The sequence below is a fragment of the Asterias rubens genome, chromosome 22, assembly GCF_902459465.1.
Source record: "Asterias rubens chromosome 22, eAstRub1.3, whole genome shotgun sequence".
Classification (NCBI taxonomy): Eukaryota; Metazoa; Echinodermata; class Asteroidea; order Forcipulatida; family Asteriidae; genus Asterias; species Asterias rubens.
Genome location: NC_047083.1, coordinates 9,029,246 through 9,042,163, shown reverse-complemented (window position 1 = coordinate 9,042,163; position 12,918 = coordinate 9,029,246). Strand labels below are relative to the sequence as shown.

Sequence of the window (12,918 nt, the reverse complement as noted above, 5' to 3'; positions counted from 1 at the left end):
TTCATACCAGTACCAATCCTCCAGAGCTAAGTTTCCATCTGAAAGCTCACTGATCATAAAGTTCATACCAGTACCAATCCTCCAGAGCTAAGTATCCGGCCGAAAAAGTTCATACCAGTACCAGTTCTTAAGAGAATTATTTGTTATTTTCTTTATTTTGTTTTGATTTTTATTTGTAAACTTTGATCAAAGAACACAAATAGTTTATTTAAATCGAATTGATTTGACACATGAGGCAACACAACACCAATGATAGTACTGTCTGAGAGAAAAGTTTTCGCCACACTTCATCCTTTTTTTATTTGTCACTCCAATAGTTTGATTTGGTCCGGCTAGTATGCCGTGTGTTAATTTACAGTAATTTATTTACAAATATTTAGATAAAATATGAGTATAGGGCGCACTGAGTAAGACTATACAGTTCGAGATTGGAAGAATATAAAGCAGTCACCATAAAAAATGTACACTTTACATTTCTAATGTTTATCATCATCAAATACCCATAGTGAATCAAATGAAAAGCATAAAAAAAAAAAAAAAAACAGGCTAAAAAAATAAGCTAAAAATGCATCTAACATAATTTCATGAGATTAAAGGGCGCCCTCAACCCTAAGTTGCAGCTAGTCTTCAATCAAGGCATCAAATCGCCTTAGCATTCGGATGCAGTGGTTTTATCCTTATATTTCTGGACAGACCGAGTCTCATGTGCTGGTTGGGGGAGACTAGTTTGACTCCTCCCAGTGGGTTGGCCTCATTTGAACCTGTAAAACACAAACAAAATTGAGAAAATGAGATTTTTGTTCAAAACGTTTTTGTTTTTTTCAAAGGTTAAGGAGATACAGAAATGTTTTGACAGATAGATAGATAGATAAATAAACTTTTAATATCCCTTTTGGGTTTGAATCCTGAGTAATATGCCCGTGATTTTTTCCCCACAGAACTCAAGAAAGTACGGAGTACACAGTGCTAACACATATCGGTGTAAGGTTAAAAAAACAAAATTAGTGTTATAAAACTGAGCTTTATGTTTTGTTTGGATAACTTCTTGAGCAACAAATTCACATTTATTACCTCAACTTAATTTTTAATACTGAATAATTATTTTTTTTTAATAATACTCACTTGATGGTGAGGACCAAGTCGTTCGTTTGACGGGTAGCGGGGATGGTAGGGTCGCCCGCTTGTTCCCTTCGAGGCTCCCTGGCGGTGTGAAGCCCCTGACTGGACCTGTAGCCTGGGGGCGTCTTGCTAGGGGGGTGACTGGGTTGCTCACTGGACCAGCGGCCTGGGGGCGTCTTGCTAGGGGGGTTACCGGGGTGGAAGGTTTATTTGTCTTACCTAAAGAAAAACAGTGGGAAAAATAAAAAAGTGCCATCAAGTGGGGGTCCTTTGTAAGTTTAAGTACACTGTACATCCAATTCTCAAATCTGACTGATTTAAATATCCGCTCAGAATAGCTGGGGCGCAAACTTTGAACACAGCGCAATCTTGTTCAACGATAACTCTCACCACTTGGGGCGCAAACTTTGAACACAGCGCAATCTTGTTGTTCAACGATAACTCTCACCACTTGTCATTAAATATATGCCGTGTGGAGGGAATGTACGTCCAGAAGTTTAGGGGTAAGTTTGAAGTAGTTTTCTGCTGGATCTTTAATTCTGTGTGAAGACTTGGGAAGAATGACAAGAAGCAGGTCTGCTAAAAAAAGGAAAACTTCAAAAATTGAGCCCCTTAAGCGCCTCCAACCTCATCAACTTACTTGTAATGGCCATTCTGTTAGGTGTTGGTTTTGGTTTGCTGTCCCCAGCACCCTTCTTCCCGATTGCTGGAGTCCTCGCACTCCTCTCTGCAGACTTGGGGCTCTTTCCTTTGCCCTTCCCTACTCGCTTCGTCTTTTTCTTTGATGCAGTGAATTCTTCATAATCGCTGTCGGCGTCGCCACTATCGAATTCATCAGAACTGATTGCTGCGTTGCAGTCTAATATGCAAAAACAAATTGAAATAGTTTAATTTAAATGGCCATCACGACTTCTTTCGGTTCATAATAACAACAGTAAATAGATTTATTAAACAACACTTATTAAACTATTTCTCGTACCAACTGTAAACTCTGTGTCCTCTTTCTCCTCGCACTCTTCACCGGCCATCTTCCGTTGCTTGGCAACCGCCTCCTTGGCCGCTTTCCTCTTCCGCCTTCCTCCAACAACCTCATCCTCATCCAGAGATTCTACAAAGACGATCTCATCATCAGGTTCTTGGAAGGAGGGTGGCGGCTTGGTCGTCATGACAACCATGTTTTCCTTGTTGTCTGTGACGTCACTGGTTGAATCACTGGTGGATGAGTTTTCTGTTTTGGGTGCTATTAGAAACAAAAATTTAAAGAAGATTTGGTCTTTTGAAGCTTTTTTTGTGTCAACTTGCTCTTTATATCCTTTGTGATTCAATTATTAGATGTTCCGAGAAGAACAGCTATTGTAATCGGCGAGATTTCAATTTTTTTCTTGAAATTATTGTTCTTTCTTTTCCTAAAACCCTATTGACTTTTGCAAGGCGCTTTACAAATGTCTTATTATTATTATTAGAACTATTAGAAGTAAACAATTTATATACCATATTAACGCTTAATGCCCTGACTTAGTTTACCTGTTAAGTGTATTTGCGCTTCAATTGCCTTCGTCTTGCCGCATGGAGGATGGTTTGAGGGTGCCTCAGTCGGCTGCGATTCTTCAGAGTCGTGCATTGATAGCTCCAGAGCAAGTTGCATTTCACGATCAAAGGCTTTATCATCAGGGGAGATTCTTAGACCAGAACACGGAAGGAAAAATAGATGCAAGGGGAGTATTAGTTGACAAATTGTGTACGAGGACAACCTGGTAGAAAAGAAGGGCTCAATTTCATAGAGCTGCTTAAACAGCAAATAGTGTTCATCAATTTTCTGCTAAGCAAGTATTAGCAAGATACCAGTCACAAATTGTAAATGTGACATGGTAGTTTGGCTGGTAACCCTATTGTGGTAGCCAAATTTTATACTGCTTAGCTATTTTGTGCTTTATAAGCAGCTTTTTGAAACTGGGACCAATCATCTGCTCCTCCTTGCCTGGAACACAATTTGTTTATATTTTAAGAAAACAAAATGGCAGAAAACAACAGATAGTATAATTCACCAAACTTTTTTGATGAAACTAAGAGAAACTCAGCTGTAGAGCTGAAAAGTTGCTACCCCTAGAGCTATGAGTTTTATTCCTCTATCGTCTCCACGAAGGATCGTGGAACTAACCTCATAGTTCTAGGAGTAAAAGTTTGCATGCCTGAAAATGTCTTTGTGGGGGGGGGGGGGTGGGACACACATACCTCTCTGTCCTTTTGTTACATCTGTCAGCCCTGTTGTTGTCGTCATTTGTAACTGCCGAGTTCTTCTCTTTTGATTCTTTGCTCCTGTTGGTCTTGGATAATTTGTCTTTCTTCTCCACCTTAGATTTTTTCGGCGGAGGGGGTGTTGCTCGAGCAAAGTCATCTTGAAGGGAAACAAAATATCATAGTTTTAACTTGTTCCTGTCTGGATGTAGTACAGTTGAACTACTGCAGTTGATTCAAATTGATTTAAGAAACAATATGGAGCATAAAATTAAAGTATCTACTTAGGGGTAGGCCTCTAGTAACTGTTATTAAGAGATGTTACAGATTACAGTTAGGCTTAAATATCGCCCCCCAAAAGATACAAAATTGCACATTACTTCCAAAATAATTTACCAAATTTCTATCAAATTTCAGAAGAAAAGACAAAGAGATTTTATAATACACTTGTTATGAGCAAAATATGAAACAAAAAAGAATTGCTGTGAATTTAAAGACGTTTAATACATTTCGTGAAAATTAGTACAAAAATGCACACTACAACGTAAGCCTACCCTAAACTAAAAATCAATTAACAAAATTCCTTTAAAAAAAACTCAGGAGGAAAGAGTGGGTTGGGTTGGGACTGGGAGTGTATCAATTAAAGCAAAACAATGCAAGCAAAATCAAATTGATAACAATTTATAGTTGACCAATTACTGAACATTTTTACAGAATGCTGCACGCGAAAACCTAAAATGGAAGAAATATTCATAAATAAACAAACACAGAAACATATCACAACAGCAAATAAATATTACAACATTCATATATTCACTTTGCAAGGAATTATCAGAACTGGGAGAAGATGGTCAATCCGGCCACCAATTGTTTCAAGACACTGCTCAGTTAGTATTGACAAAATAAAACTGTTCTTTTCAATACTCTGACACATTTTGGGGTGGGGTCAATCAACAGAGATAAAAATTGCAGAGAGGAAAGTTACAAAACATTTTACAAAACAATAACAATCATCACAAAATGTTCACATTTTTGGTCCAAAAAGGGGGTCTAAAAACTCTGAGAAATAAAAGTAACCTTACCATCACTATCGTCTTCACCAAATTTTGAATAGCACACCGTCTTCCTTGATCTGAAAATTAATTTTTTAAATATCACAATATTGAAATTTTTACCAACCAAAGTCGGTGAGCTTCTTCATATCACAGTTCATTCAACTTCAGGCCAACGAACAGTTTACCAAATTATACTTTAACTTTAGAATAAAAAGATTACCTGGATGATTTGCGACTGTCTGACATATTCCTTAATTTCCTGACCCTTCTATTAAACTCGAAACAATTCTATCAATGTATTAAGCCTGCTTGATGTATGAAAAATATAGTAAACAAACTTCACATTTTGTGCTGAGAATTTGTAAGTTCGCGCGACTCGGACTGAAATATAATTTAGGTCAGAGGTCAGTAATAAATAATTCTTTTTAAACTTAATTTTAACGTAATTATTGACAAATAACTCACATTATTTCAATTTAAAAAATTAATTTGATATTAAATTATTATTTATTATTTCAAAAGCACGTTTTAACTTTTATTTTAATAAATTAAAAAACAGTGTTTTTTTTAGAAATAGTGACTGTGCCTCTAAATTTGACCTCACTTTGAAAGGTCAACCTTCCTATTCCTTCATCGTGTAATAGAAACTCGCTGGTTTTTCTCCCTTTTCATTGTCATCGCGACGGAGGATCTTCATCAAAATGTCGGCAGGGGTAGATAAAGAGTTCAACTTTCAGTTCAAGACAAAGGAATTATATTCTAAGCTCCGAGTTCCAGTCCCAATCCCTCTTGGAATAAGCACTCGAGAGTTTGTCGGGAGGCTGGTCACCGCCCACAATCTACCGTGTTTTGTTGAGGAAGGTAAAACGTAAACAAACGCCCAGTCACTGTCAGTGTGTGTGGTTGTACTTGGATTGAAAATTTGAACAAAGAATTATGTTCATAATAATACTATGAATGCCAAACTAATTTTCTGTGTTGAATTGAGGACTTAGACAAAGTTTATAGCGCCCTCAAGCGACCTTGTTTACTACTTCTTGTGTATTATAAGAGACCATGTTTTGATGTTACATGTACTTGTTGTTTCTCTCTAATAAAAGTTACTCTGACTGTGATAAAAGTCACACTCCGACTCAGTTTGCTCGTCTACGCAACATTCTGTAACTTCTAAAGCATATAATTATAATGCATTCAGATACATATTTAAGATGTTTCTTTGTTTGTTTTTTGTTTTATATTTATAAAAATAAAATTAGACAAGACTGCTACACCTACAGAGTTAGACCATGGAGGTAGAATTACCCACATCCACAAATTCAATTTGACTGAGTATTAACTGGTTGGGGCAGTGTGCTTTGCTGTTCTGTTCTGTACACTCAGTCAGTACTTTTCCAGGATCTGTCAATCTGTGAAACAAAAAACTCTGGCAAATCGCTTGTGGTGGATTCAAACTAACAACCTTTTGCTTGTGAGGGCAGGGGTGGATTTCACAAAGGTAGTCCTAAGCAATGCTAAGTAAGAGATAGGACTGGTCCTAAGTTAGGACCAGTAACTCATCCTAACTTAGGACTGGTCCTATCTCTTAGCATTGCCTAGGACTAGTCCTAAGTTAGGACTACCTTTGTGAAATCCACCCCAGATGTCTTGTTACCACTACCACTGACACTCTGAGAGCTCGAGCTAGCCTGATATTTTTTGTAAAAAAAATCAAAAAGAGGACCAATTGCTAAAAATGAACATGGTGGATCAAGTAAATGACTGAACCTGAATATATTCTGTTCACACAAAAAAACCTAATGTTACTCACTCCTCAGCTCATTGTTAATTGAATGCTACCTACGTTAAACAATCCAAATCATACATACATATTCAGTTGTAATAATTGTACTGCAATAACCTAAACATCCCCTTCCTCCTGATAGTCAAAGTAAGATTCCAGCATCAAAGATAGTGAAATCAATTTTTCTTTTTTCACTTTTGATCTTTGTTTTACAGACATAACGTTGAAGCTTGACAAATTTGTTACCAAGGAAACGACAACCTTTCATAATAACAATGCCCAGGAGGCCATTGAATCATTACAGAAGGCCGGCGATGACGACATCGGAAATATTGCTGACAAATGGGCAAAGGCTTACACACAGGTATTTGGAACTTGTCAATAAACTTTTAAAGACATGATAGAATACATTTTAATCCTGACATTATAATTAAACATGTGTTTCATTTTACAGGACCAAATACATGTATCATGCCTGTATAAATATCTAGCCCTATGTTGGCAGTCTTTTTATTTTGACAATATATTTTCTTTCTTTTTTTGTCAGTCAGAAGCTAATTAACCTTTAGCTTCAACATGTTTTGTTTTATTAGCAACACTTAGAACTGTGAAAGACTTTGAAAATAAATTTGTATCGACTCTGAACTTGTGTTCTCTCAATGGTTTATGAATCAACAGGAGTGTGTGGCATATGCACCAGACAGTAAGCCCAAACCAGAAGTGGGATTTGCGGAATTGTACCACAAGCTTATACACTCACCGGCATTGGAGATTTTGTTTCGTTTGGAACACACTTACGCTGTGGCCGTTGAGGATGTTCTGATACAGAGAGATCAAGCTTTAGCTAAACTTCAAGAAACGTACGGTCTTCAGTATACTTTACAAGAGGGTTTATTCACGCCCACCAACTAATTGGTTCTTATAATAAGTGCACATATCCTAGCAACTAGATCAAGGCGCAAGTCCCTGTTTATCGGGCATACTTTAAGATAATTTCTTTAACTTTCTCAACACCTTGGCACAAACAACCCCTAGCTGCTCAGTTAAAGCGACAAGACTGTCTCAGGTTCCTTATACACCACGGTTAAGAGAAGCAATGAATTTCGGGGCCAGGACTCAAACCCACACTCTGTTCTAATAGAATCAAAGACAATGGAAAAATGTTTATACAAAGGGATGTCAAATTGGCAGTTTTTACTTTTTTTTTTTTTTTACAAACAAATTATCAATATAAAAGTATAGCATAATGTTTTGTTAACCATGCATTTTTTTTTTTAAAGGCAAGCGGTGCAAATACAACAAGCAGTGCAGAACCTGGACTACACTCACAATGACCAGCAAGTTAACAGGCTAGCTGCGCAACATTTTGATAATATACAGGTATGTATTGTTGTGGTGGTGATGGCAAGCCATCTAGTGCACAACAGCAAAGTGCACTGGTCTTAAAGTGACAAATGCCTCTTTGGTAAGGAATAAAGGGTATATGAGTGTAGTTGATTAAAGTCACCTATGGTAAGGAAGCGGGAGTATGAGTCAAGTAAAAATAAGTCACCTTTGGTAACGAAAAAAGTGAAATTTGACATTTTTTCCCAGCGTGAAGAAGCGAAATGGCACAGCGAGCTTAAAAACCTACAAGACTCACAGAGAGAGGAATTCAGAACATGGATCCAGCAGATACGAGATGACATGGAGAATGGGACAGAAGGACCCGTCAGTCGGCGGATCCGAGCCATGTCCGATCTGCTGCCCCCAACGAGGAGAGAAGTTATCGTTGAAGAACCCAAACTTGAGGAGAGCTTTACAATTCATCTTGGTAATTGAAAACAAAAAAACTCAAGACTCAAGTTAAGAATATCATTTTACCTGGTGAAGATTAACAAAACCATTTGCTTGAAACGATATTTAACAACTTCCTTTACCTGTTTTCACGTTCAGGTGCCCAAATGAAGACGATGCACAACATACGTCTGATGTCCAGAGACGTCTTGGATTTGTGTAAACACAAGCCCAACAGAGATGGGTGAGTGCTACTATTTTTTGGTCAATGAGTGTTTCACAAGATTTTAAGATGGTGACTTGCCATGACTGGATCAATGGTCTACTGCCTCAAACTTAAGTTCTGATAGTTGAATCATCAGAGGGGTTTGATTCCGGTAATATTACTTGTGTTTTTGAGCAAAACACTTAACCATAATTGCTCCTCTTTACTCAGGTGTATTTCCCCTTCATTCACCTTTAACCTTTGACCTTTAACCTTTACAGGGGAACTCCTCAACCTCAACCCCAGAGATTACAGACAGCAATGTCCTTGTTCTCTGGTTCGTTGTCCGGGCTTATACTCATGGTGGATGACCGGATCAATTCCTACACGGGAATCAAACGAGGTGAGCTCACTCTTTGGGTCATGTTCCCCGTATACCCTTAGGCAATTGTGGTAAACAACCCCCCAAGCCAGAAAGGGGTACCAGACAGTTTTCCCTTCCAGCCTAACTCTGGCTTGCATAAATGTGAACAGAAGCAAAGCAAGGTCGCTGTTCCTCTGACTCCAAAAAGTGACCTATTTCTTTCAAGAAATTCTGACAAATTTTAAAATGTACAATTTACAAACTTCCTCTGGTGTATAGAAGCTGCAAAAAATCAATAAAAATACTCCACACTATGGTAACTGAACAACCAAATGTTTAGACTGATAAGATTGATATATACCTGGCTTCTTGCTAAGAGATAGGTGGTTAAGGGGTAGGCCTACAGAACCAATTACATAAACCTTCTTCAGAGGTTAGGAATTTTATAACTTTAAAATAATTATGAATTATTTGTATTTTTCATTTGTAGACTTTGCAGCTGTCTGTCAGCAGTCTACAGATTTCCACTTTCCAGATTTGGACACACAGTTACGTGTGATCCAGCAGCATGCTGTGCAAGCTAATACACTACGCCGGACTAGGAAGGCTGAAAAACTCAGTCAAGATGGTAAATATTAATTGAAAACCCTTGGCGTGTTCCTCAGAATATTTTCCTTTTGTTCTTTTGGTTTTCTCATCTTCTGAGGAACATTAATGTATGAGTGAGTTTAGCGAGAGGTTGTCTTCAGCCGACGCCTTCTCAGGAAACTCTAATGGTCGTCTTCCATGCATTTCGATCCAGCATCAACGTCCTAAGCTCAGTTGTTTCTTGTTGAGTTGCGTCCTTCTTCAGCTTATCTGCGAATGTAAGTCTCCTCCTGCCTTTGCTCCTGTTTCGATCGATGGATTTCCAAAGAACTAAGGGGATCAAAGCTAGCTCTGGTTGGCGGAAACAGTAGCCATCCAGTCTCATCCTCCTGTCCCTGATCTTGACAGATACTCTTGGTAGGGTATCGTAGAGCTGGAAGCTAGGCATATAGTTATAATTTACAGTTGTGTTTCCTCTTTTTTGGTTAGGTTCCAGCAATGGTGGGGGTGACCGGCGATCAGTAGCATCTAGCGAGTCAAGACAATCCTCCGAGGATGGAGAAATCACATCGAACCTCAAAGCAGGTAGAAACAAGTTTTGAAATTCCGATGCAAGTTGAAAAGTTGAGGCCTATTACTAGCCTACATTTTGATAAATGGCGGACAACATAAAAGCGCAGAAGAATTAATGTTTTTTTTTCAGGACTTTATAGTGAAGGGTGAAACTAAAAACTATTAAATATTGATCAAAATTTACTCATGTTCAAAAAACTACAGCACCTCAGCAAATAATATTTTCAGGGGAGCTTTCTACAATTATTGTTTTTAAACCGGTAAGTTTACTGTAAATCTGTGGACGTTTGTGTTTGGTGTAAACCTTTGGACGTTAAGTATGTTTTTTTGTCATACAAAAATCCCCAAACCCTTTAACGAAGGACATAAATAATTACTTTTCAGGGGATTTCTACATCACTAAGCATTCTAACTTAGCGGAGGTTCACGTTCTGTTCCATCTCGTCACTGATGACAACCTTCGTAACGGAGACATCAACTCTCGTCATCCATGCATCCTTGCCCTTAGGAACATCCTCAAGAGCTGTGTTCGGTTTGATGTTCTCTCCGTCACCTTGCCGCTATTCTTGCTCTATGAGATGTATGAGGTGAGCCACATTTACAATCATGAATATTCATTGGAGTGTCATGGCCAAGTGGATAAGATTAACATTCATGAATATTCATTGATGTGTCTTGGGGGAAGTTGGGCGGAAGTTGCTAAATCACAGCAGATGTGTTGTGGCCGAGCGGTCAAGAGCATTGGACTCAAACTCTGGAATGAGTCTCAGGAAATAGTCTAAGTTATGCAAATCAATTGACTTATGCAAATTTGTTAATTTATTCAGGAAATGACAATCCCATGGTGTGTAAAGAGGGCGGAGCTTGTCTTGAAGTGTGTGAAGGGGTTCATGATGGAGATGGCACAGTGGGGAGGCAGTGAGAGTCGAACAATCCAGTTTGTCGTTCCAAAGGTAAAAAGAACAAAATTCACTTTTTAGTCCGTTACCATTTACATTGTTTCCCTTCACTGTAAACCTTTGTAAGGTGGCTACAATAATCGGTCTCATAGTTCAAAAACTTCAAAATCCTGTCTTAAATATTTCAGTTTGTCAAGGCACTGAGTACATTGTACCTACAAACAATCTACAAGTTTAAATCATTTTTATAAACAGACTTATTGTTAAAAACATTTCTGTCCGGGGTTTTGCCATATTTTGAAAATGCATTTGAAAACACATTTTAAATATACACAACACACTAACTCTCCCCTAGTTATCTTAATTGTATGGCGTTTCATCAGCAACTATTTTCATGAAGGCCTTCATGAAAATATTAAATCTAATTGATTTGATTTTTTTTAACTTGCAGGGAATATCGGACGATTTGTTCTCCCAGCTCAGTGGAATGTTGCCTCACATCTTCAGACTGTCTCGAACACTGGACCTCTCACAACATAAATAGATGAATGAATGTACATTTTTAAGTCCACAGTGAGCTATGCCAACTCCACACAAACTAGCTCCAACACTTATCAGAAGTGGACACTATTGGCAATTACTCAACAAAAATTATTAGCATACAACTTTACTTGGTGACAAGTAATGGGGAATGGTTGACAGTATAAAACATTGTGAGAAACAGCTCCCTCTGAAGTGACATAGTTGTTGAGGAAGAAGTAATTTTCCACGAATTTGATTTTGAGACCTCAGATTTAGAATTTGAGGTCTCGAAATCAACCATCTAAAAGTACACAACTTCGTGTGACAAGGGCGCTTTTTTCTTTTGTTATTATCTCACAACTTCGACGACCAATTCAGCTCAAATTTTCACAGGTTTGTTATTTTATGCATATGTTGAGATACACCAACTGTGAAGGCTAGTCTTTGACAATTATCAATAGTGTCCACTGCCTTTAATGAAAAATTGCCTTTTAAATTTTTTGCAAAGTTCTCTACGAATTTACCAAGTTGTGTGGGTAGCACTTCCTAAGAAGAAACGGGGAAAAAGAAGAATTTATGTATATATGTATATATATGTATTATTTGTAAAAAGGTTGAAATATAAACAAATACACAGCCTCCCGACGAACTAGCATAAAATACAAGATAGAATGTTGAACCCAGCATCTTGAGTTCCAACCCGCTCAGGAACAATCATAAAAAGAAAAAGCAAACATACTGGGAAATCATTATTTTGTAATTATTTGTTCAACATTTTTATTCACTTCCATCAATGTAATAATATATACACACAGTACAAAATTGTCATCAGACAAAACAGTGATTAACTTTGAACATTAATTAAAATGTTAACACTTTGTTAAAATTAAAAAGTTGAAGCATTAGCTCATGTGCATGATGTTCTTTGTATATCAAGTGAAGTTCAACTAAGAATGCTATTAACATTGGTCATCACAGGTGTGCTCTAGAACAATTAAAAATCAATTGGAAATTTACAATAAGCCTCAGAGTGATTTTTTTTTTGAATGGTTAGACGGTTGGAAGGTTGACTGTGTACTGTGCAGATTCATCCACAACAACAGTGAATGATAATGAATGGTCAGACAGTAGGAGGGTTGACTGTGTACTGTGCAGATTCATCCACAACAACAGTGGGTGATAATGAATGGTCAGACCGTAGGAGGGTTGACTGTGTACTGTGCAGATTCATCCACAACAACAGTGGGTGATAATGAATGGTCAGACAGTAGGGGGGTTGACTGTGTACTGTGCAGATTCATCCACAACAACAGTGAATGATAATGAACTATTGGACAGTTGGAGAGTTGGCTGTTCTGATGCATCCAAAATGACAGTGGATGAAAATGAATGGTCAGACAGTAGGAGGGTTGACTGTGTACTGTGTAGATGCATTATAAACAAAAGTGGGTGATAATGAATGGTCAGACAGTAGGAGGGTTGACTGTGTACTGTTCTGATGCATCCAAAACAACAGTGGATGATATTGAATAGTCAAACAGTTAGAACACTGCATTCATAATACTTCACAGAAGAAAAAGAGGCAAATGTATCCATGCTGCCCATATTCATTGCCTTGGTGCCCTTTGCAAACTCTGCCATGCCCAACAATTACACACTCGAGGAGATGCAAATTCAAGAACTAAAGAGGCCTAAGGTAGGCTTAGTAAATCAACACTGAAGCTTCTGAGCAAAACTTCTACTGTAATTGTTTATTGTCCAAACAAATAGTTTTAGGACCTTTTTTTCACTCGACCGTCACA

At 37.8% G+C, this 12,918-nt stretch overlaps 2 protein-coding genes across 2 annotated transcripts; one reads left to right on the top strand and one right to left on the bottom strand.

Moving 5' to 3' along the window:
* Positions 1-301: 301 nt before the first annotated feature.
* LOC117304999 (RAD51-associated protein 1-like) lies at positions 302-4,775 on the bottom strand. The gene is made up of 8 exons (XM_033789674.1): positions 4,630-4,775; positions 4,437-4,486; positions 3,352-3,514; positions 2,644-2,798; positions 2,099-2,359; positions 1,760-1,978; positions 1,123-1,338; positions 302-761 (listed from the first exon to the last, which is right to left on the bottom strand). The coding sequence occupies exons 1-8, from the start codon at positions 4,653-4,655 to the stop codon at positions 640-642; spliced, it is 1,212 nt and encodes a 403-aa protein (XP_033645565.1). The 5' UTR covers positions 4,656-4,775; the 3' UTR covers positions 302-639.
* Positions 4,776-5,026: 251 nt separating this feature from the next.
* LOC117304998 (protein C12orf4 homolog) lies at positions 5,027-11,288 on the top strand. Its single transcript, XM_033789673.1, has 12 exons — positions 5,027-5,270; positions 6,405-6,553; positions 6,868-7,049; positions 7,470-7,569; positions 7,783-8,002; positions 8,125-8,209; positions 8,452-8,573; positions 9,025-9,162; positions 9,612-9,707; positions 10,080-10,282; positions 10,523-10,648; positions 11,046-11,288. The coding sequence occupies exons 1-12, from the start codon at positions 5,111-5,113 to the stop codon at positions 11,136-11,138; spliced, it is 1,674 nt and encodes a 557-aa protein (XP_033645564.1). The 5' UTR covers positions 5,027-5,110; the 3' UTR covers positions 11,139-11,288.
* The last annotated feature ends 1,630 nt before the right edge of the window (positions 11,289-12,918 follow it).

What these genes read in the sequence shown, in the direction of transcription:
- LOC117304998 (XM_033789673.1), top strand. Translation starts at nt 5,111, where the DNA reads ATGTCGGCAGGGGTAGATAAAGAGTTCAACTTTCAGTTCAAGACAAAG. An exon ending in ACCGTGTTTTGTTGAGGAAG is followed by an intron (nt 5,271 to 6,404) that starts GTAAAACGTAAA and finishes TTTGTTTTACAG; the next exon opens with ACATAACGTTGAAGCTTGAC. An exon ending in TCCAGTTTGTCGTTCCAAAG is followed by an intron (nt 10,649 to 11,045) that starts GTAAAAAGAACA and finishes TTTAACTTGCAG; the next exon opens with GGAATATCGGACGATTTGTT.
- LOC117304999 (XM_033789674.1), bottom strand. Translation starts at nt 4,655, where the DNA reads ATGTCAGACAGTCGCAAATCATCCAG. An exon ending in GGACACAGAGTTTACAGTTG is followed by an intron (nt 1,979 to 2,098) that starts GTACGAGAAATA and finishes TTTGCATATTAG; the next exon opens with ACTGCAACGCAGCAATCAGT. An exon ending in TAACAGAATGGCCATTACAA is followed by an intron (nt 1,339 to 1,759) that starts GTAAGTTGATGA and finishes GTTTTTCTTTAG; the next exon opens with GTAAGACAAATAAACCTTCC.